General features: G+C 35.6%; 1 protein-coding gene across 9 annotated transcripts in view; it reads right to left on the bottom strand.

Moving 5' to 3' along the window:
- Ipcef1 (interaction protein for cytohesin exchange factors 1) overlaps positions 1 to 22409 on the bottom strand; it is a 170236-nt gene that overhangs the window by 77575 nt on the left and 70252 nt on the right. For 2 of the 9 annotated variants that reach the window (XM_005390558.2, XM_013517368.1), the window contains 3 exons: positions 15837 to 15889; positions 1951 to 1990; positions 1150 to 1319 (listed from right to left, as the gene is read on the bottom strand). In XM_005390558.2, coding sequence (XP_005390615.1) covers positions 1150 to 1319; positions 1951 to 1990; positions 15837 to 15860 — 234 coding nt within the window. In that variant the 5' untranslated portion in view covers positions 15861 to 15889. Of the gene's footprint in view, positions 1 to 1149; positions 1320 to 1950; positions 1991 to 4373; positions 4567 to 12990; positions 13014 to 15836; positions 15890 to 22409 lie in introns of those variants that run through there. The other 7 variants (XM_013517370.1, XM_013517369.1, XM_013517366.1 and 4 more) reach the window with 5 other exon arrangements.

Genomic DNA, 22409 nt, shown 5'->3' with positions numbered 1-22409 from the left:
AAAAGTTGACCCACAAATAATATGAAGCTCTTATTTCACGTGTATAACATTTTCCATTTTCTATAACACTGTGTCTTGAATGATGGTCATACACAAGTCATTTTAAAGGAATGGTGTCACATAAGTCAAGTTGCTCTGGCTTGTGAGCAATTCTTAAGTACTTTTCTCTTAGCTATTAAAGGACCTTCATTACTGATCTTCTCTGTCCCTCAAAGAGGCTTGAGCTTTCCGAAGATCAGCCATGGAAAAGACTACTGACTTAGTATTCAACAGCAGCATCATTTGATAATGTTGGGGGCTGGGGATTTAGCTTAGTAGCACAGCACCTGCCTGGCAAGCTCAAGGTCGTGAGTTTGGTTCCCGGTACCAGAAAAAAAAAAAAGAAAATTTTTCCAGTCATGAAAGATCCACACACCATCTAGCAATCACCTTGTTTCCAGTTTTTTTCAACAGAAAACTAGTCTGTGAAGCACACCACAGCACTATGTACCTATTAAAGCACAGACCAGGGAACTCTCTTATAGAGTGCTGTGGGTGCATCAGTGATTTAATGCCCTTGTAGAAAAAGCAACTCAAAAGAAAAGAAAAGAAAAGAAAATGCCACTCCAGTCACTAAAACAAAGTTGGCACACAAGTTAGCGATTCCAAACCAGCCCACCTAATAAAGAAGGCCAGAGGAAAGGAAAGCGATACAGGTAACAAAGGAGAGATGAAACAACTTCTCAGGACTTAACTCATACCCTTAATAAACGAAAAAGCTGAGTATCTATTGAGTAGATGCTTTAGCAATGTAAATTTTCCATATTAATTGTTCTCCACTGAATCTTGGAATTATCAGAATCCCTCTTATGGAATAGTAACATTAATAGCACCTGAAAGCCTCCTTTAGCAAGGATATAAACTTGGGGCCCCCTCCCTTCCTTCCTCCTGACCAATGAGTAGTCAAGCAGGATGGCTATCTCCTCCATAGGATATAACAGAATAACCTGCATTTCTTCTGGACCAGAAGCAGTTTCTAGAACTTCTGTGTTTGATGTGCCCCAAGTCCCAGAAATCAAAATTAACTTTGGCATGAATGTCTCCTGATACGTGATCTTTCATCCAGCCTTTGGTGGAGGCGCTGGGACAGGAGGAAGAGGGCACACTCACCATCTGATTGCTGTACCAGTACAGCGACGACCCCTTGAGCACCACCCAGAACTTTTTCCATTTGTTGCTTAGGAAAGTTCCCTTTTCCTTTTTCTTGTACAGCCACCCTTGACAGTCAGCATGTCCCAGATCTTTACACGATATCCTCCTCCGACTCATCCTGAAAAGACCTGCAACAATTATACGGAGAGGTATTAGCTTGATTTATGTGGCAAAGTGAAAGGCACTTTTAATTATTTACCTCCCCGGAGTTGGATTTTTCACCAAAGAAAATGCAACCAAAAAATTCATACCGGTTTTATTTTTTTAAACATGCATTCTGTGCCTAGATGGGGTAAGATACGGGCAAAGAAGCAGTGAGGGTAATATGCAAGTATCGATCTAAGGCTAGTAGTAACCGAGAATTAGTTGAAAAATTGAAATCACAAGGCTGACAAGCACATCCCTGCAGTCACTCATCTCCTTTCAGCAATGATAGCACTAGTTATGCAATAGGTATGGAAGGGTTAAAATCCACCTGAAAACACAGCTACTACCCGACTCAGTGCCAGTCTTTCTAAGCTCTGTTGATATTGACATACACGAGGGACTAATCCAAATGAACAGCATGCCGTCATTTCTTAAAATCAATCCAAAAATAACCAGAAATTAATCTGCCATCCTCCTCCTGATATTAACATTCAGACAGACAAAAATCTGATCCCAAAGAAGGCGTCCAGGAAGAAAAATACACACACACACACACACACACACACACACACACACACAAAGGGGATAAAGAAACAAAAGATATCTGATTACCTTGAGCTTTCTTCTTGGGCTTCTGACGCAAGGTAACCTGCTGAAAATGCAGGAAGGAAAGAAAAGAGGAAATTTCTGATTGTGTTGTAACATTTGTAAAGGGAGAAGGAGGGAGGAGGTGGCAGTGTTTATGAGCAGGGTGGATTCTAAAAAAAACTCTCCAAGCAGAGCTAAAGGAGAGCTACTAGCTGAGGCACGAAATGTGCTAATTAGAATCAATATACATCGAGCTGAACCTGAAAAAAAAAGCAACAGAACATTTATCACTAATGTTTCCTGTTTCCACCCACAAGCAACTCTCTCACTACTACTTTAGTTATGACAGCAGTGTTCACTGAAGTTTTTTTAAAAAATACATAAAATATGTCCCCTTTTACATTGTTGTGTGAGAAGGAGAAAATATAACCCATTTTCATATAATGGCTAAATAATGGTGATTATGTAAGTAAACTTGGAGGATAACTGCCACAATCACAAAATAGTAGTATTACAAGTTCATATTGAGCTAAGTGTATGGTCCTGCTACCACATAAGGTTACACTTAAACCTTGAATTAAATATCCAAGGAAATAAATTCCATATCTCTTTTACTGTGATCTCAGTAACTTCCAACTTTCCTTGTTAAAAAATTCTTATTTGCAGCCAAGTCTAAATGTCTTAGTCTGTCTTTATTTCTGAATATTTCTCACATATTTTATGGAGGATAAATTAGTTACCAACTACTATTCTGTACTGGTTCTTTAAATCTTCAATTCAGACATAACACAACATATCTGAAATGTATTTGTATTTACAACACATTATAAACAATTCATATAAAATGAGAAAATCAGCAAAAATATAAAGCCCCAAAAATGCTTTTGAATGGCCATATACATATATATGTACATGTGGAGAATATTTTAGTTTAAAGAAATTTCTTCAAGTTTAAATAATCTGTCTTTATGTTAACAAGAACAGAAGTTGAAAAATTTAAAAGCATTCAACTGAAACGTAGTTCTAAAATTTGGTAGATAACTTATTATGGCATTTTATGCTACTTTAGATGTATCTAGCTAGTATTCTACATATCTAACTATTGATCTAATAGCTCTTATATATAGTTATGGAGAGAATATGGTAAAGAGAGAATATGGTAAAAAGAGAATATGGTAAAGAGAGAATATGGTAAAGAGAGAATATGGTAAAGAGAGAATGTTAAAGACAGACAAAGTCTGTTATGTTAAAGAGAGACAATATCTGTCTCATGTTAAAGAGAGAATATGGTATGTGGTAGAAATGCGATAAGCTTTTAAAATCCAAAAGCCTGGAATTAATTCATGGCTATCATAATGTATAGCTGTGTTAGCCAGCTATGTCACTCTGAACATATACATTGTTTTAAACTCAAAAGATATACAAGAATTGCAATCCTATAGGTCTCAAACAGATCTGACAAGATTTACTTGTGAAAAATGCTCTAAAATATATGTTTATATGATACTATATAATGTTTTATATCTATTAAACAAAAATATTTTTAGGAAAAGTATAATATGTATTTTCTTTAACAATGACCATTAAGTTATATTTCCTGTGGGAGGGATAGCTTAGGAAATCCTTCACTGGCTCTTTATTTTATGAAAGTCCTTTTTTCATATGGATAATTGATTAGTTTCTTGGGGGACACATTTTATGTAAAAATAGATATATGTCAATTGTGGCACGCTATTTAAATGTAAGCTTGTTATTATGGAAATGTCCTCTCTTCAGCTGCACTTCACAACATTTCCCATGCTGCCTGCTTCTTGTTCTAAAATTCCCCCCAGTATAGTCTCCAGGCATCTTTTTTCCCTCTTTGTTGGGGTTTGCACCCAGGGCCTTTGTGCTGAGCTATATTCCCAGCCTCTGTTTGCTTGCTTGCTTGTTTGTTTGTTTGTTTGTTTTCATTTTGAGACAGAATCTTATTACGTCAGTTGCCCAGATTGGGCTCAGTCTTAGGATACTCCTGCCTCCGTTTCCTTGATCTAGGTATCTTTTTTGATATGGCAATCATCTGAGATGAGTAAAAGCCAATTAGGATCTATTGACAAAATATTTTTGCCCAAATAAGTATGTCATTTGAAGCTAAAACTCAGCTGAGAGGCAGGACTAAAGGCAAACAGCATGTGAAGATGGATGGTAGGCAAGATTTGGGAAATGTAGGATCCAAGAGGCCCCACCAGGGACATTAGAACAACTGAGAGTCAGGAGAACAAGGAGTAAGGAAAGTGCCGGGCTCCAGATGAAGAGGTGAAATTACATTATTTCAAGCCAAAGAGCAGCTTTACAAAGATCAAGCAACTGAGAGAAAATCCCTGTAGGACAGTTACAGAATCAGCAAAGAGAGGTAGGAGACAACCATGCAAAATGTGGGCTCTGTCCCAGTTTTACTCAAGACCAACCTTTTGTTTATGTAGAGTCATGCGGCTGGGCTGGGATGAGAAGTGGAAATCCAAAACAGGACAATACAGGACCTTAAGCAAGCACCTAAGCTTCAGTGGCAGTGAAGCAACTCTTCTCTGATAATACTTCCCCTAAAGCAGACTATTAACTGCTTAAACTGCTTCCCTGGCCAGAAAGACTTCATGTTATAGAAATAACAAATTGCAGGGAGTTTCAGTTTCACTTCATATATGTGAGTGTGAAACCTATGTTGGTTTATAGAAGAGAATGAAAACAATCTTCAAGAACTTCGGTGAGTCTAAGATACATTTGCCTTCTCATAACAGGAAATGGAACTCATGAACTAGTCAGTTTCAAGACTTTAATGTGGTTTTTTCACAGGGTGGGAGAGAAAAAAAAAAAAACGACCTGTTGAACATTTTATCACAGTTTTTCAAGAGAGAAGTTATATGTTATCATCACAAATATTCAGACCTACAGTAACAAGATCTTTTCCCATACTATTTTCTCTCAGTTAGGATGTAGTAGATAAAACTGAAGATTTATTCTTTTAAAAAATTCTGAATTTTGCCCTAACTTGCAACTAAATTTTGGGCAACTTTTTCATAGAAAATATATACTTACTTATTATGAGTCAGTGTAATTTTACCTTTTTTAAAGATGGTTCAAAAACTTCATTTGGCAACTAATCACTCAAAAACACATAGAAAATACAGAAGAAACTTTAGTGTTGACTTGTGTGGTTAACACTCATCTTACAGGTAATATGGATTTGTCATCCATAGACTAGCCTTCATTCTTGCAGGCATAATTAACCCTATGGCACATTAAAATTTAGAGCAAGATAGTTTGTTGGTTTGTCATTACATCAAACTTCATAGAGATTTTTGTTTTCAGAAAAAAAATTATGCCATGATAGGCTGGTAAATGAGCTCTTTGGTTCCAGGATTTGTATATTTCCAAATTTCTGTGGTGCATTTCCTGATATTATTGACATATTAAGCTACCAATACCTTGACAATCAAACCACCAAAAAAAAATCCTAGTTCATACAGATATTTCTCCACAAACACCTGATATTTCCACAAACATTTTCCTGCCTAGAAAAGTAAATTCAACTTTTTAAGGGGAAATCACAAAGCTTGGGATTAGTAAAACTTTACCTGTGAAAATACATTTAAAACCTTGCTTAATTTTTCCAGAGAATCAATCACTCTAAATAATTCCTGATACCTAAATACAAAATAAAAACCTCCAGTAGTGAATAGTAGAAACTGATCATAGAAGTCTAGAGTCTGTCTACAAATGCACGGAGAATATACAGAATAATAGTGATGAAGTCAGAATGTGATTGAAGATGAACGTGTAAGAGGGACACAATGAAAGGGAGCCTGTCAAGAAACTGACCAGAAACAGCTGAAGACAGAATCAGGAGAGGGAGTGTTGTAGAGGTGTAGGAGAGATTCAAGAGAAAGGTGGATCCAATCTATCAAATTCTGCCAATATACAGAAAATAAAAGAGGTTCATTAGGGACCTCAGCAAAAGTTTAACTTTCATGTAGGTTTACAAATTCCAGTGGGCTGGGAAATGAGTAGAAATTGGAGAAATAAACACTTTATTACTACTCTTTCACAATCTTTACTGAAAAAAAAAGGAGGGAAATAACGTAGGTAGTATTAGGAGGGCTTAATGCCAAAGTGTAGGGAATGTCATTTGCTCCCTTCAAAACTAAGCTTCTATGCTTAAAATCATTATTGCAGTAAAATATGGATACTCACATGAAACACAGTTTAACACTGAAGTATTAAAACCTTCACCTATATTCATATTCTCAATTATTTAATGCATTATTTCCTTCTCTTTCTTCTTATTTTTGAAATTATTTTTGAGGGAATAGAGTATAAATACAATGCTGCCTGTGTATTCTTTCATTTTCCCTTTCCCTCTCATTCTCCCCAGATTACACTAACCTGAATGTGATATTCATCATTTCCATATATTTTAGTATCTTTAAACAATATCTTAATAATAAGATAAGCAATAGCATTAAAATAGACTATCAATTTTCAATATTGTGTTTTTGACGTTTTTTCCATGTTAATGCACGGAGCCCTAGCTCACTTTCAGTGTGGCAATGAATTAAAAATGACACAATTTATACACTTACCTACGGATGGGCATTTAAATTTTTTACAGTTCACACTATCACTAAAATGTTGCAATTGGGGCTGGGGATATAGCTCAGCAGTACAAGTGCCTGCCTGGCAAGTGCAAGGTGCTGAGTTAGATTTCCAGTACTAAATAAATAAATAAATAAACACAAATAAATAAAAATTTTAAAAAATAAAGCATTGCAATTAACAACACTGTCTAATTCACCTTATACCTATATGCATATGTTTCCCTGGGCCAGGTATTTATTTGGGAGTGGATTACACAGTATAAAATACTTGTATCTTTAGTTATTTAGGTATTCTCAAATAGCTTTCTAAGTACAGTCTTTTCTGGAACATGAATCTTTTGTTTTGCACAACTGGGAATGAATTTGGTTTCCTATCTCAACGTTTCAGATATTTTTCCATACATCACCTTTTAACTGTTTTTTTTCTCCTTTGTTAATTTCTGCATTTACCCTATAGTTACCCTTACTTCTTTAAATGTCTTCAAATATGTCATTATTTTAGTAATTTCTTGAGATATTTGCTTTATTTTTTGTTTGCTTGCAATAGCATATTTAGAGCTATAAATTAACTTCTGAATTCTGCTTATAGTTCCCTATTTTTCCACTTTAAATAATTCATTTTACCTGTACTATTCCTATATATATTTGTAGATTTCTTCACATTCAGAAGTTTTTACATTTTACTAATTTCCTATTTCTAAATTCATTGCATTTTGTTCAGAAAAAAGACGATCTGTACAATATCATTTCTTAAAATTTACTAGCACTCATTTGTGACTTACTATATAGCAAATCATGTGAAGATTTTATGTAATCTTCAATTCTGTTTCCTAAACCTTTTATATTTCTTTTTAGTTGTTTATTAGAATTACAACTTTATTGTTATTCACCCTCTTGCTTTCAATTTCTCTTGTGATTTGTTCACAGTTTATGTTCCTTTTATAAGCAGAATAAACCTAAATTTTGATGTCTTGAAAATATAGCAAAATTAGCAGTGACTTTCTATGGATGAGTAAAATCTACTTACATTTATCATAATTTTTATTTGGTGTTTTCAGTTTATGCCATTTATTTTTATTTATCTGTTTCTTTCCTTTGTTATTTCTCTAGTTTAGTATTTTTATATTCATCATGACTATAACATAGCTCAGCACATTTTAACTCCTGTATGAATGACTATTCTCTAGTTATTACAGCCTAGAGTTTTATTTTTTCAATAAAAGTGTTATCATTGTCAATAAATTAGTAACTAATTAGCTATTTTATTTATGATAAACCATAAATTTTGTGACATAGTTTATAAATTTGGAGGTTGCTTTTGTTCCACTGAGTTCATATCTTCTTATTAGATTCACTTTTTTATTAGAACTTCCACTAAACTACTCCTCTAGGCCTACAATACTTCTTTTAACAGTCCCTTTAGTGAAGATTGAGAGTAGTAAATTCTCTTAGTCCCTATGTATACTGTAATGTATTTATGCACCCCCAAAACTGAATGATAGTTGAAGTGAGTATAAAAATATTTTCACCTGGCACTTTGAAGACTTCGGTTGCCTTTATTAGCCATTGTATTGATGCAATACCTGCTACCCTGTCATTGTAAGAGAGCTCCTTTCTTTCACTCTTCTAAGACAGTCTCACCATCCCTAATTCTGTACTTCTCCTACAATGTGTCTAATTATGCATTTATTTTTATTGCTACTGCTCAATCTTCAGAATGAAGTTAGGATCAGATAATTTGTGTCTTTTTTCAAGTATATAAAGTTAGCAGTGATCTTCAAATAGTGCTTTCCCTCCATTTTCTTCATTGCCTTCTCTTGGACCTAGTATTATATGCACATTACATGAGACTGATTCTTCTCCCATGCATTAACTCCTTTCAGTTTCAAATCTATCCATCATCTGCGTCTTACAAATTTTTAAAAATTTTCAAGTTATTAATTTATTTTTTAAAGTATTCAACATTGAACTGACACTCTATATTGAACTTTATATTTTAAGAAAAATTTTCCCTAATATTTCTAAAGGCTTTCAAAACCCACTTCTACCTTTTTTATTAGATCAAATTTTTTGAAAGCTTCCAAAATATTAAGATTCTTCCAACTTTATCTTTATTTTATTCATCAGGCTTTAAATATTTCCTTAATTTAAAATGAAGTCATTTTCTAACCTTTGTATTCTATATTCTAAGAATTATTTTTAAATGTTTTTTGAATTTGTTTTAGTCTAGACTGCTGTAATAGAGAACTACATTCTAGATGGCTTCAATAATGAATATTTATTTCTCTAGAATTTGGGGGACAGAAAGTCCAAGGTTAAAGTCTTACAGATCTGGTATATGGTAAAAGCCAACTTTGTGGTTTGCAGACAGCCATGTTCTTATATATTCTCACATGGTAAAGAATGAAATATCTCTCTGTTGTCTCTTCTTATAAGGTACTATGACTTGTATCTAGATGTCCCCCACACCCTCATGCAGTTATAGGTGGAGATTTTTAGAGGTGGCTGGACCTATGGTGTGTGATGCTGGGATCAAGGACTCAATGCTACGATTAAAGATGTGAGTGCTACCCACCCTAAAAGTAGGTACCCTGGATAAGACATATGGGACAGAAGGAGGCTAGTCACTTGTGGTTTGTGACTTCTAGCTTGCTGCTTGTTGCCTTCTGCTTGCCATGAACTGTTTTTTCTCCTCATTCCTCTCTGCCAGGCCAGCTTGTCTTGGAGCCAACCAATTATGGACTGAAATCTCTAAAAATGTCTGTCAGCCAAAATAACCCTTTTCTCCTTCAATTTTGGGTGTCAGGTATTATATCTCAACAACTGAAAGAGTAATTAAGACATAAGGGTACAAATCCATTCTGGAGGGTCTCACTCTCATAAACTAATTACTTCCCAAAGGCTCCACCTCCTAACACCATCCCATGAGGGATTAGATTAGGGCTTCAGTGTGTGAATTTGGCTAGAGAAGGACACAACCATTCAGTGTAAAACAAAATTTAAATTTGCAAAATCTCTTTCTCTTTCTCTCCCTCCCTCTTTGGTGGTTCCTGCACTTAATGCAGAAGTACCTCTACAACCAGGTAGAAACAATCATAGAAAATCTTGTAAATTTCAGAAAGCAACTAAGTTTACTTCCTGCTTTTGAGGGATCTCTGCAGCCCTTTCCTCCCTAAGCTCACCATTGCCTTAGTGTGTAACTTCAGGCAGTGGTTTGGCATCAGAGTTCTTTTTTATCTTTAGCTTTTTTCATATGGGAATATGGGAGCCCCTATTCACCGTGAAGCTAGTTTTCCCACATTTAGTGGAGCATTTTTTTACCTCCTCTGAACATGCAGCAGCAGGAAAAATACTTCTGCTTCACATCAGATGCCCCTCAGTCATGTTTATTGCCTTTATATATGGTCAAGAAATGGTTACTACGTTTTTGAGCCTAACCGTATTTTTTGTATTATTTCTCCTTCTTTTTCATTACTATATGTTTGAAGAAGAATAGAATAACAAAGTGTGAACTCACTGGACCATCCTTGAATAGGTGTCAGCATTTCATTTCTTACAATCCATTCCAAAATCACAACAAAATAACCCCTCCCATACTGGCCTCAATATACCAACAAGCATCTATTTACTCTCTTTGCACCTCAAACTTTTCTCTATTCTGCAGGAATATCAGACATCTTAAGAACTCCTTACTTTGTTTCTTTCCTCCATCCTTAACCTGGTCAAGAGTTATTCCTTGAAACCTGTGTCAAATACCACTGCCACCATGAAGCCTCCACTGACTTTAGAAAACAGATCTTACAATAACCTTATATTCACTCTATTTTATTTATCTGTAGACACCATAATGATTGCTGTCTCCAAAATTTCTGAATGGTAGCTACTCCTTTCATCTTCCTTTTCACAGATGAGGAACTTCAGGTTGGTGTGGTTCACCCAGAGATTACACATAATTAGCAGCAAAGCCAAGATTTGGAGCCAAGCCAGTCAAATTCGAAGCCTTTTGTTTAATTGTTTCTCTGTTTCTTCTGACTTCTGTGTCCCCAGTCTTTACTGTTGCATGTGAAATAAGTATTTGAAATACATATTGAAATAAGTATTTCAATTTATCTGTTTATTGATCTAAGTGGTACACTCCTATCCACCCCAATGATCCAATTCAGAACCTGGCTGTAATTACAGGTTGGTCTTTTCTGATACCACATATTTTTTCAGCCACCATCCTTATCCTGAGTGCCTCCTGATGTTTGTCAAAGCCCTCTCCCCTCTTCATTTATACAACTGCTACCCTAGTCAGATTCTTATCAGTTCTCTACTAAACAATAAGCATCTTATTCCTGGTCTCCCCATCTACCAGGTAGACCTGCTACAATCCACACAACACATCACTGAACCGTTTAAAGTAAGCCAGTCACTAGCCAAGATTTCAGTATAGAATTAATGTTCTTGAACAAGTATACCATGCCCTTAAAACCTGACACCAAGACCAATATCTGACACATAAGAATATCTGACACATAAGAAGATTTTAAAAATCATGTCTTTCATCAATTTTTACTCGTTATGATCCCTTTAGTAAGTAAAATGCCTTCCTGTGTGTCTGGCATACAGAGGAGATTTGACAGTATCTGGACAGCCATCTATAGCTTGATAACCCAGAGCCACAAATTTCCTCTACTAGCTAATGATGTCAGCAAGATCAGGCAATGTAAAATTTGCTCCAGCAGATTTCTCTCCCACAAATAAGGAAGACCCATGGGATTGACCAACATTAAACTTGAACCCACATGGAGAGTTTATTCCTGGTATTTCTTTCCTTGAAGACAAAATGGACCTTTGGTGAACAAATATCTAGTTCTCCCTAAAATATTATTTCCTTGGAAAGTGCAATACCTTTCTCCAACATTCTGTCTCAACTGTCTCAATGCCAAGAATCTGGAATCCAAGAAGTAGAGAATGGCTGAGGCAGAGGTGGCATGGGAACCAATGACAGCTAATGATTCCTTCCACCCACAGCTGTCACCAGACAGCTCTCACGCCTTCCCGTATGAAGTCCTGGGAAAGCAGAGATGCTAAACAGTCTCCCAAGCCTGACTTGTACTTCAGTCTTGTGTGGGGCAGATTTTATGGGGCAGAAATGAGTCCTGAGCTGATCGAATATATACCAGGCAAGAAGTATCCTGTGAGTAATAAAGGGAAGCCTTTTTGTGTGAAGTCAACACAGGAAGTGCCATCTGTAATGAGTACCACCCTCATCCCACAGAAGAACCCAAATAATAGCAAATAACCCAGCCACAGTGTCAGACATACATGCTCATTAACATTCTTGAAACTTTTCCTTAGCAGCATAAAAACTGAGGATAGCAACCATGAATTATACACATAGACTTTGGTTTCAGGAACAACTTTTTCACTTGACATTTCATCTTCTGGCTATATGTAATAAAGGAATTTTTTTCCAAAAAAAAATCTGCAAAAAAACCACCATAATAAAGCTTTAGCATGAGAAAATTCTAACTTTTCTTCTGTACTTGAGCCATCTTGCAAAGCAAGAGCTTTTAGGTACTTTAGATAAAAGAACTATGAATAATAGTGAAAGAGAATATCTGCCTCATTTCTTTGGATCCTTGTTATCCTTAAAAGGAGGCTGTTTTATTTTCTTGGATAAAGCATTGTTACAAAAATCTAAGGCCAGAGTACTTTCTAATCAAGTCTTGAAGACTCCTAATATTCTACATCAATTAATTGACTCATTCATTCACTTTAATGAGAAATTAATTGTTAAAGCAAGTAAAGCAGTACTGATTTAGGTCATGGAATGAATGCCTTATTAATATCAAGAATCACATAAGTGGACTCTTGAAGATGCTTAGGGATTGCACCAAATTTAATAATTACGTTGAAGATCTCCCAAGAAATCGTGATCCAGATCCTAAAAGTATTTCCATGAATTCTTTCCATCAGGCCACAATCTATAAACTATGGCTTTTGTTTATTCAACAGTCACTTATTGTTCAGTTACTCAGTGCAAAGGACCAGAAATTCAATGGCAAATAAGCTCATACCACAACTTCCATCAAACATGGAAGACAGACAACTACACAAGGATAATAAGGTCTGCAGATGAGTGTTAAAATGGGGTGCAACAGAAACACATGTGAAAGAGCCAAACTGCACAGAAATGAGGAGTCAGAGAAGCAGCCTATGAGATGATTATATCAAAGCCTTGAAAGATAAAGATCCAGACGTAATAAGATCTGATACCGCAACACAGATTTGATCCAGCATGCACCAACTGTGGAGTGGAGAGGGAAATCACTGTACCAGTAACAAAGCACAATCGGGCCCTTTAAATTATGCTTTAAACTACAAAGTTTCTACGAAGATCAAGGGACAGGCACTGAGACAGCATAAGTAGGTAAGTCACACTTACACGTGAGGAAATTCAACCTTGGAGCTGCATTATGAGTGGATTGGAGGGGAACAAGTGCAGAGGCAGAAGTCCAGTGAGAATAGCAAAGAGACACGTATGGCTGTAAGGAGGGAGAAATATGTAAGATATAGAAGCAGAATTTGGTGAACTTTTGGCTCTATATTCAGCTCTAATTTTGAAAATTTTACTGTTTCCTTTAAAAGGAAGAAAAGAATACTGCCAGGTAGCAAAGAACTCATTTTAACAACAACCAAAAAAAATGCCAATAGTACATACAATAAAATTTCTGATACTTAGAATTTAGTTTAAAATTCTGAGTACCACTTACCACACCAACCTCAGTGACTATCAGGCTGGGGGCATGAAAAGTGCCTTTAAATTGTCATGAGATGGTGTGGTGCTAATCTCTGGCCTCCACTCCCAAGCAGAGTGTTGAGCACATATAGCTCAGTAGATGTTAGTTCAGTATAAAGGAACTGTCCTTTGAGATGGGGCTGGGTCGCACACATTAAGTACCCTGAAACAATCTAGCACAAAAACAAGTCTCCTGTCCCACATTTTATTAAGGGAGCAAATGACAGCAGAAAATTGAACTAATTTTCTGAATTGAAAGATAAAGTAGGATAACTGAAAATCAGCTGGAAGAAATTCTTAAGAGAGATATGAAGCAGTCCCACCCAGACGCTGATAGCTATGAGAGAGAAATAACAGGTAAACAGACACACAAGGGGAGCTGGGCTGATTGAGTCTAGAGGGTGGATGGCTCGTGAAATGAGAACAATCCATAAATAGCCAGTTTCCACTAACGAACAGAATTTATTTGTGCGCAGGACCGATGGAAGCAGATTACATGTTGCAGCGGTAATGGCTCTAGATTGGGGATGATATGGGTCATGCTAGTTCCTTGGTGATAAGGTCTGTGATCTTTATTCTAAAACCTAGGTTAGAGCTTTTTTAAGATGTGGAGATTTTACCTTATCTAAATTCAATTAAGTCTCCAGTTCCTTTCTTGATACAAGATAGAATCAGAGTGGAAATTAAATGAGCATTTCAATAGATGAATGAATTCATTAAAGTGCTTACATGCTCTCTTATTGCCTTAATTTCCATTTCTTCTTAAACACATAAAATGAACTTCTTCCCATTAGAAGATCAGATTCTTTCAGAGGAAAAGGCAAAGCAATGTGAGAGTTAAACACTGCACTACTTTTCTGAAGGATCTGACAGTCCTAATGCTTTTTTCATTTCTGTGTCCTGTACACATGCAATGCATATACATTTGCTTATAAGCACATTTCTTCTTTTAAAAACTTTGCATGAACTTTAATCACTGTGAACATCAACCTTCCTGACCATTTTTCCAGATCTATGAGGTACATTTGCTTTACCATTGACCATAAGACCTTCTTTTATTACCCTGCAAATTTGCTTTTACAAAAACTCTTAGCAAGTGTCTTACTTCAACTTCATTTGTTCTCTTAGTTCCTCCTCTTATTCATCATCATTGTAATGACTCACACTCTATTATCAAAATATACCCAAACATTAATGCTTAAAAGAACACACTTTTCTTTTCTCCACAATTTAGATGACAAATTTCTACCAATATATGACTGACTGTACTTTGTTTTCACTATTAATTTTTTGCATTCTTGACTTCTGAAATTTCCACTATTTTTCATCACTAACAAGTTTTTCTTCCTTATTCTAAATTATCACCAAATGTAAAGTGCATTGTCTGCCTTCTCTATTTCCAGGATATGACACTGTCAGCAAGCCAAGAAGGGAATTTATCAGCTGCCCTGCTTTTTAGTAAGGTGTTCCTTCCAGGAGCTGTCCAGTTAACTCCATTCCTCCATCACTATTACTGAAACATGCCCTGACAGGCACTGTCTAATTTGTACCAGGAAACCATTGTCCACCCTCCCAATTTGGCAGGAAGTCTGTACTCTTCTTCTGATGCACCACTGCTGGTTCTGCTTTGAGCTTTTGGCTTTACTCCCAAACTCTGTCCTATGCCTCCATCATGAGGTCATTAGATTTTCACAAAAGTGCACATTACATATACCCACACCACACCACATCCCTCTCAATTAGAAATTCTATGTTGCTAAAATAAACTAGGGAACAGGGAAAGGACAAAAGAGAGGGAAAGGAGAAAAGAAGAAAGGGAAAAGAAATGGAGGAGAAAAGAAGAAAGGAAAAAGAAAAAATGAGAAAAGAAGGATAAAATGGAAGCAAAGCTTTTGTAAACAAGGAAAGGAAGAGGATGAAGGGAGAGAAGGGGACTGGAGGAAAAAGAGGAACCAAGATACATCATGTACAGATACAAATTCCCTATGTTGAATGTGATTGCTCTGTATATCTAAGTTGTACCAATAAAATTAATAAGAAAAAAATAAAATAAATCAGTTCAATTTTCCTTGCATAAATTTTCTCATCTAATACAGATAATACACTTACTCAATTCACATACCTATCTTAGACAAACCTATGACCATAAAATTAGCTTTTTAAATCCACAATCTCAGTATCATTAAACACAATTTTTCCAACAGTGGTTGCCTGAGAAGTTGTACTAATGCCATAGTTGGCATTTCTTTGCAACATAGAGATAATTTTTGTTCAGTGCAAGACTATACTTATCGATCTTAAATAATCAGGATTTTTAAATGGTTAGTGACTATATGACCTTGGAACATAACAGTAGGGTCATTTGATTCTATTGTGGATAATGAAATGGAGGACAATAAATAGAGACCCAAACAAAATCAACTTGTCTACCATTTCATTTATTCATCCATCTGACAGTAGCTAAAGTCCAAGGTGTTCCAAAGGATACTTACAAGAGCACTGCCATCGGTAGCCATTTATGATATTAGACTGGTAGAAACAAAAGCTGGAAGAAAAAGATATTTTCAGGTAAGTGTGGGTTTAAAATGTTCATAAAATCATGTGTCTCTTTAAGTAGAGGGAGAAGGCATTTTTACTGTAATTGGTGAATTTTGTAATACAGGTAATTCATTAAATGGCTTCTTATTGTGGAACTTAATAAGCGACCTGTTTGTCTAAAGTTGAGTTACTAAATAATATAGTTTCATTTGAACATTTGTCAGTATCATTTCAAGTCCACAAACAAGACACACATGGGGTTTATACACTTAATAGTGCATGGTTTTTTGAGAAGTGAGAATATTTTTCTCTTCATAATAAACATTGTAGAAGACCTGAAAGTATGTAACCACTGCTATTATCCAGTTTCAAAAACATAACTAACACCCTGCCTCAGAAGTCTCAACTGTACTACCAACATGAGAGTTTTTGATGTGTTGCACTTTGTAGTGGATTACCTGTGAAACAAGACACTATACTTTCAATAAAACAAAAGGAGAAAACCCTCATATTTTCAGATTTTGACAAGCAACAAACTTGTTAAAGATCTACAAGCCACTGAAACTCTCCCAGAAGCAGAGAACCTTTTAACTTCTTCCTATTTGATTTATTATGTCCCATTTGATTTATTATGTTCTCTCAGAAGCCCCCAGATTTTAAAAAAATACTTTCCATTTTTTAATGTGAAAAATGCCATATTATGTGAGGATGTGGCTCAATGGTAGAGCTTACCTAGCATGCACTTAAATTCACAAGTTCAATCTCTGTCAACTTAAACACATATTATATTGCATGAATAGGTGTAAGACATTTGTGAAATACAAAAGAAGAAAACAGAAAGACTGTTAAATTTAATTACTTAATTTTCAACTTACTTATTTAAAGAAAAAAACCTAATACATAAACTTAAAAAATCAAGTCCCAAGCTGGTGAAATATCTGTAATACGCACTTAACATATAACACTCACAGCATAGAGTTCTTATACCCCAATAAGAAAAGAACAGCAAAGTAAAAGAACAAGTAAAGGAAGAATTTGAAAAAAAAATTAATGCTTAACTATTATAGTTAGATAAGTGCCACATAAAACAACATAACTCCAGTTTTAATCTTCACAGTTGGCAAAAAAGTAAAAATTTAAGGGAAAAAGGACAAGGAAGATGTGAAAGTGTATCGAAAAGAATATTCCCACATATCGTGGGGCATCAATTTATTACAGCTTCAGCAAAGGCAAGCTGTTAGAATTACAGTCACAATGACAATCACTACCAGAATTCATGAGCCTTTATTATGTGCCATGAACTGTGCTAAGAGTGACTACACCAAACATGAAGAGTTTTGAAATATACTGCTAATTTAAAATATCTACGGACTGAGCCCACTTATCTTGTCATAAAAATACAGCTTGACCCACACCCACACCCATATATCAAAGCACTGGGAGAAAGATGTCTCAAAATATTTCCAGAAAATGCCTATAATAATTATCCATGTTAACTGGAACAACAGAAATGATTTTATTCCCTTATAAATTTGTTTTTTTACAATAAACTTTGGTTGGTAAAATAAAAATGTGCAGATAGAATGCTGTAGAAATTTCATTGACTCGATAACAGTGTATTTTTAGTACACATTGGTTGAGGGAATACATTATAATCAAAAGGTAAATTCAGCAGCACCTTTAGGTAAAGAAGGAAATATACTGTAGAAGTTAATGGTAAATTCTCTGGATTCAATTAGGTCAGACTTAAATTTCCAGTTTGTTAGTCCTATTATTGTATGAAATCTTGGGCAAACAACTGATATTTTGGAGGCTTATGGCAACTATTTCTAAAATGAGGATAATGGTATTTCTTCAAGTGCATGGGGGGGTCTGTTTTTTGCTGTTGTTCTTTTTGTTTTGGGGGTTTTTTGGTACTGGGAATCAAATTCAGGACCTTGTTCTTGCCAGGCAGGCACTGTACCGCTGAGCTATAGTTCTGGTTGGATAATGGTATTTCATTTGGGGGTTGGACAAGGATTAAATAAAAGACCATTATAGTGTTCATAAATTCTCAGAAATCTATTTTATTGTTAAAACACATGTTAATTCTTTAAGTTAGAATTTACTGAAGGAAGACTATGTATCTTTTAAATAATATATAAAGCATCCTGTAAATCCTTTTCTTACTTGTTCCAGATGGCTGATTGTCCTTTTGCCTGTAACAATATAATAAAAATAGCTAGTTTATTAGGTTTATTAGCAGTTGCTCTGTGCTAAAACTACTGACAATTTTTATGTATCATGCCACATACTGTCAGAGGCTCCTTATAAGTACTGTACAATTATTAATTCCTTTTGTTATATGAGCAAATTTTGGCCATTTAGATGAGGAAGTTAGTAAATGGATATGCTGAACTCCAGCCCAGACTTCAGAACCTGCTCTCAGAACCACCACAAGGATGATCCTGGCTCTTCCATACTTTCTAGAGGGTGGTGTTGTTCATGAACAAATCCAAACAACCCTAGTATTGAGGCAGGAGACTAGGACATAGCAACGTGGCTGGAGCAATCGGGCACAACCTGCCAGGTGAAGAGACTTATTAACCATGGGCACAGAGCAGCAGCTTCTGAGCATGACACACGATCAAGCCCAACCCTGCATCCGGTACCAATCTTCTCACACAAGAACACAGTCAAAGCTGGCACCAGATATCAATCTTCTGACAGGAGTGGAGGCTGAACTCAGTATCTGATACCAGTCTTCTTGCACGAGATCAAGCAGGATCAACTCAATCGACTATCAAAGAAGATGGCAGCAACTGACTTTGTACCCACACCCGCTTGTTCTTGCAGTGATCCATCCACCTTGCAGGACATATCTTCATTCTCTGTCCAAGAACACTTTCCTCTTTGAGCTCTTTTCTTGTGCTTTGTCACCTTTCTTTATTCTTATTTTTGCCATAAAATAAATGTTAATCTTTCACATTCACCAGGTGTTCTGTCCAGTTCATTGGGCAGAACAGTAAGAATCTGGAGAGCACTGCTGGTCCCTACACCACTGAGAACAGCATTGCACCACAATTCTGTGGGCGTTACTGGGCAGTGAGATGTTAAAGGCAATGGCCAAATTCCTTCTTCCACAAAGAAGACCAAATGGCCTGGTCTTCTTTGTGCCCCTACTGCATAGACTGGTGACATGTATAGGGTAGATGAAATTTGCTTGAAGATTTTTAAGCTAATGCAGTACACTTTCAGTGGATTTTATTTCAGTAGAATTCTGCATCTCATCGTGCTGTAATATTTCTAGAAAGAAAAGTGCCCAGAATTGGCAGAAAGAACAGAGGACAAGAATAGAAGTTCCCTTCTACTTCATCCTCTTAGCATTGGCATTTTTTGAACATACACTGCTGTAGCCATTGCTATTAAGCTTCCTAGGATGCTAAGGAATCTTGTTCTGTGCAAACTGTGCCTGCTTTCAACCTAGCCATCTCTGTAGGGTGTCCACCCTGCCTGAACCGTCCCCCACCCAAAGGCATTAACTCTCGCTCTCCTGGACCCCTGCAGAAGAATTCTGCATCATGCTACAGTTTTCCCTCTGGCCCAGAAGGAGGTTTGTTTCAGTGAACATTAGATTTTTCACCTCATTCCCTGAATCTATGCAGTGCTCACCGGTCTTGAGATAAAAGTCAAAATCATGAAAATCTACAAGACAGCCTTGGAATCATCTGCTTGTGTCTCCTCTCCAGCCCTTTCTTGAGTGTTTTCAGTATCTCTGCCCATCTCCCTGACTTACGGACCCTTAAAAAAAACTTTAAAATATTTATTTTAATCTCAGCACACTTGGATATACTTTTGTTCAACAGTCCCTAATCAAGATGGCTATAGTATCTCATTTTTTAACCATCTGACCAAATGTCACATAGCCAATAAAACCTTCCCCAATATTGGTAAGAGATCAATTCTTTTTTACATGTTTTAATAGCACCTTATTCTTACACACAGATGTTCTCACCATTTTAGGGAATGACTAATTTTCAATTTTCTTTTTTTTACTCTTTGATTCCTAACCACGATAAACCACATCTGTGTCTTGTCTTGTTCACATATTTACTGCTATAGTTCCAGTCTTTGTACATAGGGTGACTCAATACATAGTTGTTGAGTAAATGAACTAAATAGACCATAACAATCTCTAAATTATCCATAAATTTCTATAAAGAAAACTTATACATTCCAAATTTTTGTTTTGTGGAATATTACTGTCATGAATATCCCATTACAAATTTCTTTCTAAAAAAAATCTTTCTAAATCTGTAAGATATGGAAATGAAACCATACCACTTCCAAACTACCATCAGCCAAAGGATAAATGGTTAGAAATAATAGTCAGTCACTGGCAAGGGGAGAGGTGATAAGGGAGAGCAGCTAGAATGGATGTACCCATGTGGAGGCTCTGAATGCCTTGTCACTGATCTTGGAGCTTTAGTGTTTTATTTCTTGAAGTACTTGACACATATGAAATCTCAAATGTCACCAAAATGATTCAAAGATAATTTAGGATGGAAGAACAGAAATAATCTAAACTCAGTTCTTGTTTTTCCTTTTCTATACGAAGCACATAGCCATAATCAGGAAAAGCTGGGGAGTAAAATGGTGGTCCTGAAAACTCAGGTAAGTACTGCTCATTGTTTAGACACAAGAGCTGGCTCAGCTAACTCAGTTACAGGGCAGATAGTAACCATCTGTTAATGGGCTAAATATGTCTTTCCAAGGCATTGATGAAAATATATACAAAGCGCACAATAAAAGCAGCTTATGAAAAAATAATGATGCTAGCAATAGTGGTTTGAAAGCAACTTTTTGGGGGTATTCCTCACCCTTTCTGGGTGACCTACTAGTTAAAACAAGCAGTACTGGTTATTTGGTACATCTTGATAAAGAATTTTTGTATTGCCAGAAATTAAACATGAATAAGAACCTAATGACACTGTAATAAAATGCTATTATTTGTGACAATACTTCTACGTAGTACAGGCTGGCCTTGAACTTGGTGTGCAGTCCAGGCTGGCCTCAAATTTGCCATCTTCCCGCCTCAGGTCCCAAGAACTGGAGTTAGAGGTGTGCACCACCATACTTAACTAGTAAAACATTTCTGTAAATCAAAAGATTTCTAATTTTTGCTTTCAATAAAATTAAATCAAAATCTATTTAAACCATCTGTTGGTCAATGAAAATACAGTAATAGTTGTGATAAACCACCATGTAATAATTCACATATAGTGGAGGAGTTCAAAACATTCTTCATCCCAACATGTTTTCTTATGTGAAAAATATTTTTAAGCCCTTGCATATGAAACATGAACGGTAGGATGAAAATTGGTTTTGAACTCACTCATTCTACCAATAAATAATATTTACTCATTTATGTTACCCATAATTATGGAAAAAGTATCTTTTATGTCAGCATATTTAATATATAAATATTTATCTCTTAAATTAACATTGTTGGGCAAATGGGTCACAGCTTCATGGGTTTTGTTCAATTATACACCAATAATAATTATAACTCACTTCAACTGAAATTATCTTGTTTAAATAATTATAAGAAATAATTTCAACATAAATGCATATTTTTTCACATAGATATATGGTAAAATTATCAATACAGGATTTTGAATCATGGAAATATTACATAATAGAATAAAAATCCAGGGCTGGGGATTTAGCTCAGTGGCAAAGCGCCTGCCTGGCAAGCACAAGGTCGTGAGTTCAGTTCCTGGTACCAGAGAAAAACCAAAAAAAAAAAAAAAAAAAAAGAAGAATAAAAATCCAAAGAACATTTGAATAAAATTTTGAGTTCCAGGAATAAAAGAGAATGATACGAATTACAAATCCTAAAGATTATTTGATAAATACCTGAAATTCTGTTTTACTTTTACTGTTTGTATGTTGTTTTCTTTATGTCTGTGTGTTTGTTAATATGTTTTCATTCTTTATCTTTAAAAAGATTACTTTTTTAAAGTGATGGAATTATAAAGTCTCTGCGGTATTTGTATTGCATAGGTGAGCATCAAGATTTGTAATATGCAAGAAACTGCAATCACATCTTTGTCAGCTACATGTTTGATGAAACCCTTCGGTGACCATTTAAAGTATAAGGAGTACATGGAGTTTCTGAGTTATTTTATGAGCACAAGATAAAACACTGTTTCCAAACTCCTGCACTAAAGCATGCGGATTTACAACAGATTTGCATTTAAATCCCAATTCTACCACTTGCTAAATGTGAAAACTTATCATAATTGCTTCATTTCTCTGAATAGCAGATGTCTCATATGTTACACAGAAATACTGTAATAATGATCAACATATAGAAGCCTTGTGAAAATGAAATGAAATAGCATGGAAAATGCTCAGAGCACAATCTATGCACAGTAAGTGGGAGCAATTGCTTAAAATGGGAGCGATTATCCAGAAACAGCTTCACAGTACAAAACTGTTCTTCCTAATAGAATTAGTACACAGCTAAGGGTTTGAGCAAATAC

This window comes from Chinchilla lanigera, unplaced genomic scaffold, assembly GCF_000276665.1.
Source record: "Chinchilla lanigera isolate Chin_1 unplaced genomic scaffold, ChiLan1.0 scaffold00038, whole genome shotgun sequence".
Taxonomy (NCBI): domain Eukaryota; kingdom Metazoa; phylum Chordata; class Mammalia; order Rodentia; family Chinchillidae; genus Chinchilla; species Chinchilla lanigera.
The sequence above is the reverse complement of the archived record's forward strand: the minus strand, read 5'-3'. Positions and strand labels throughout refer to the sequence as shown.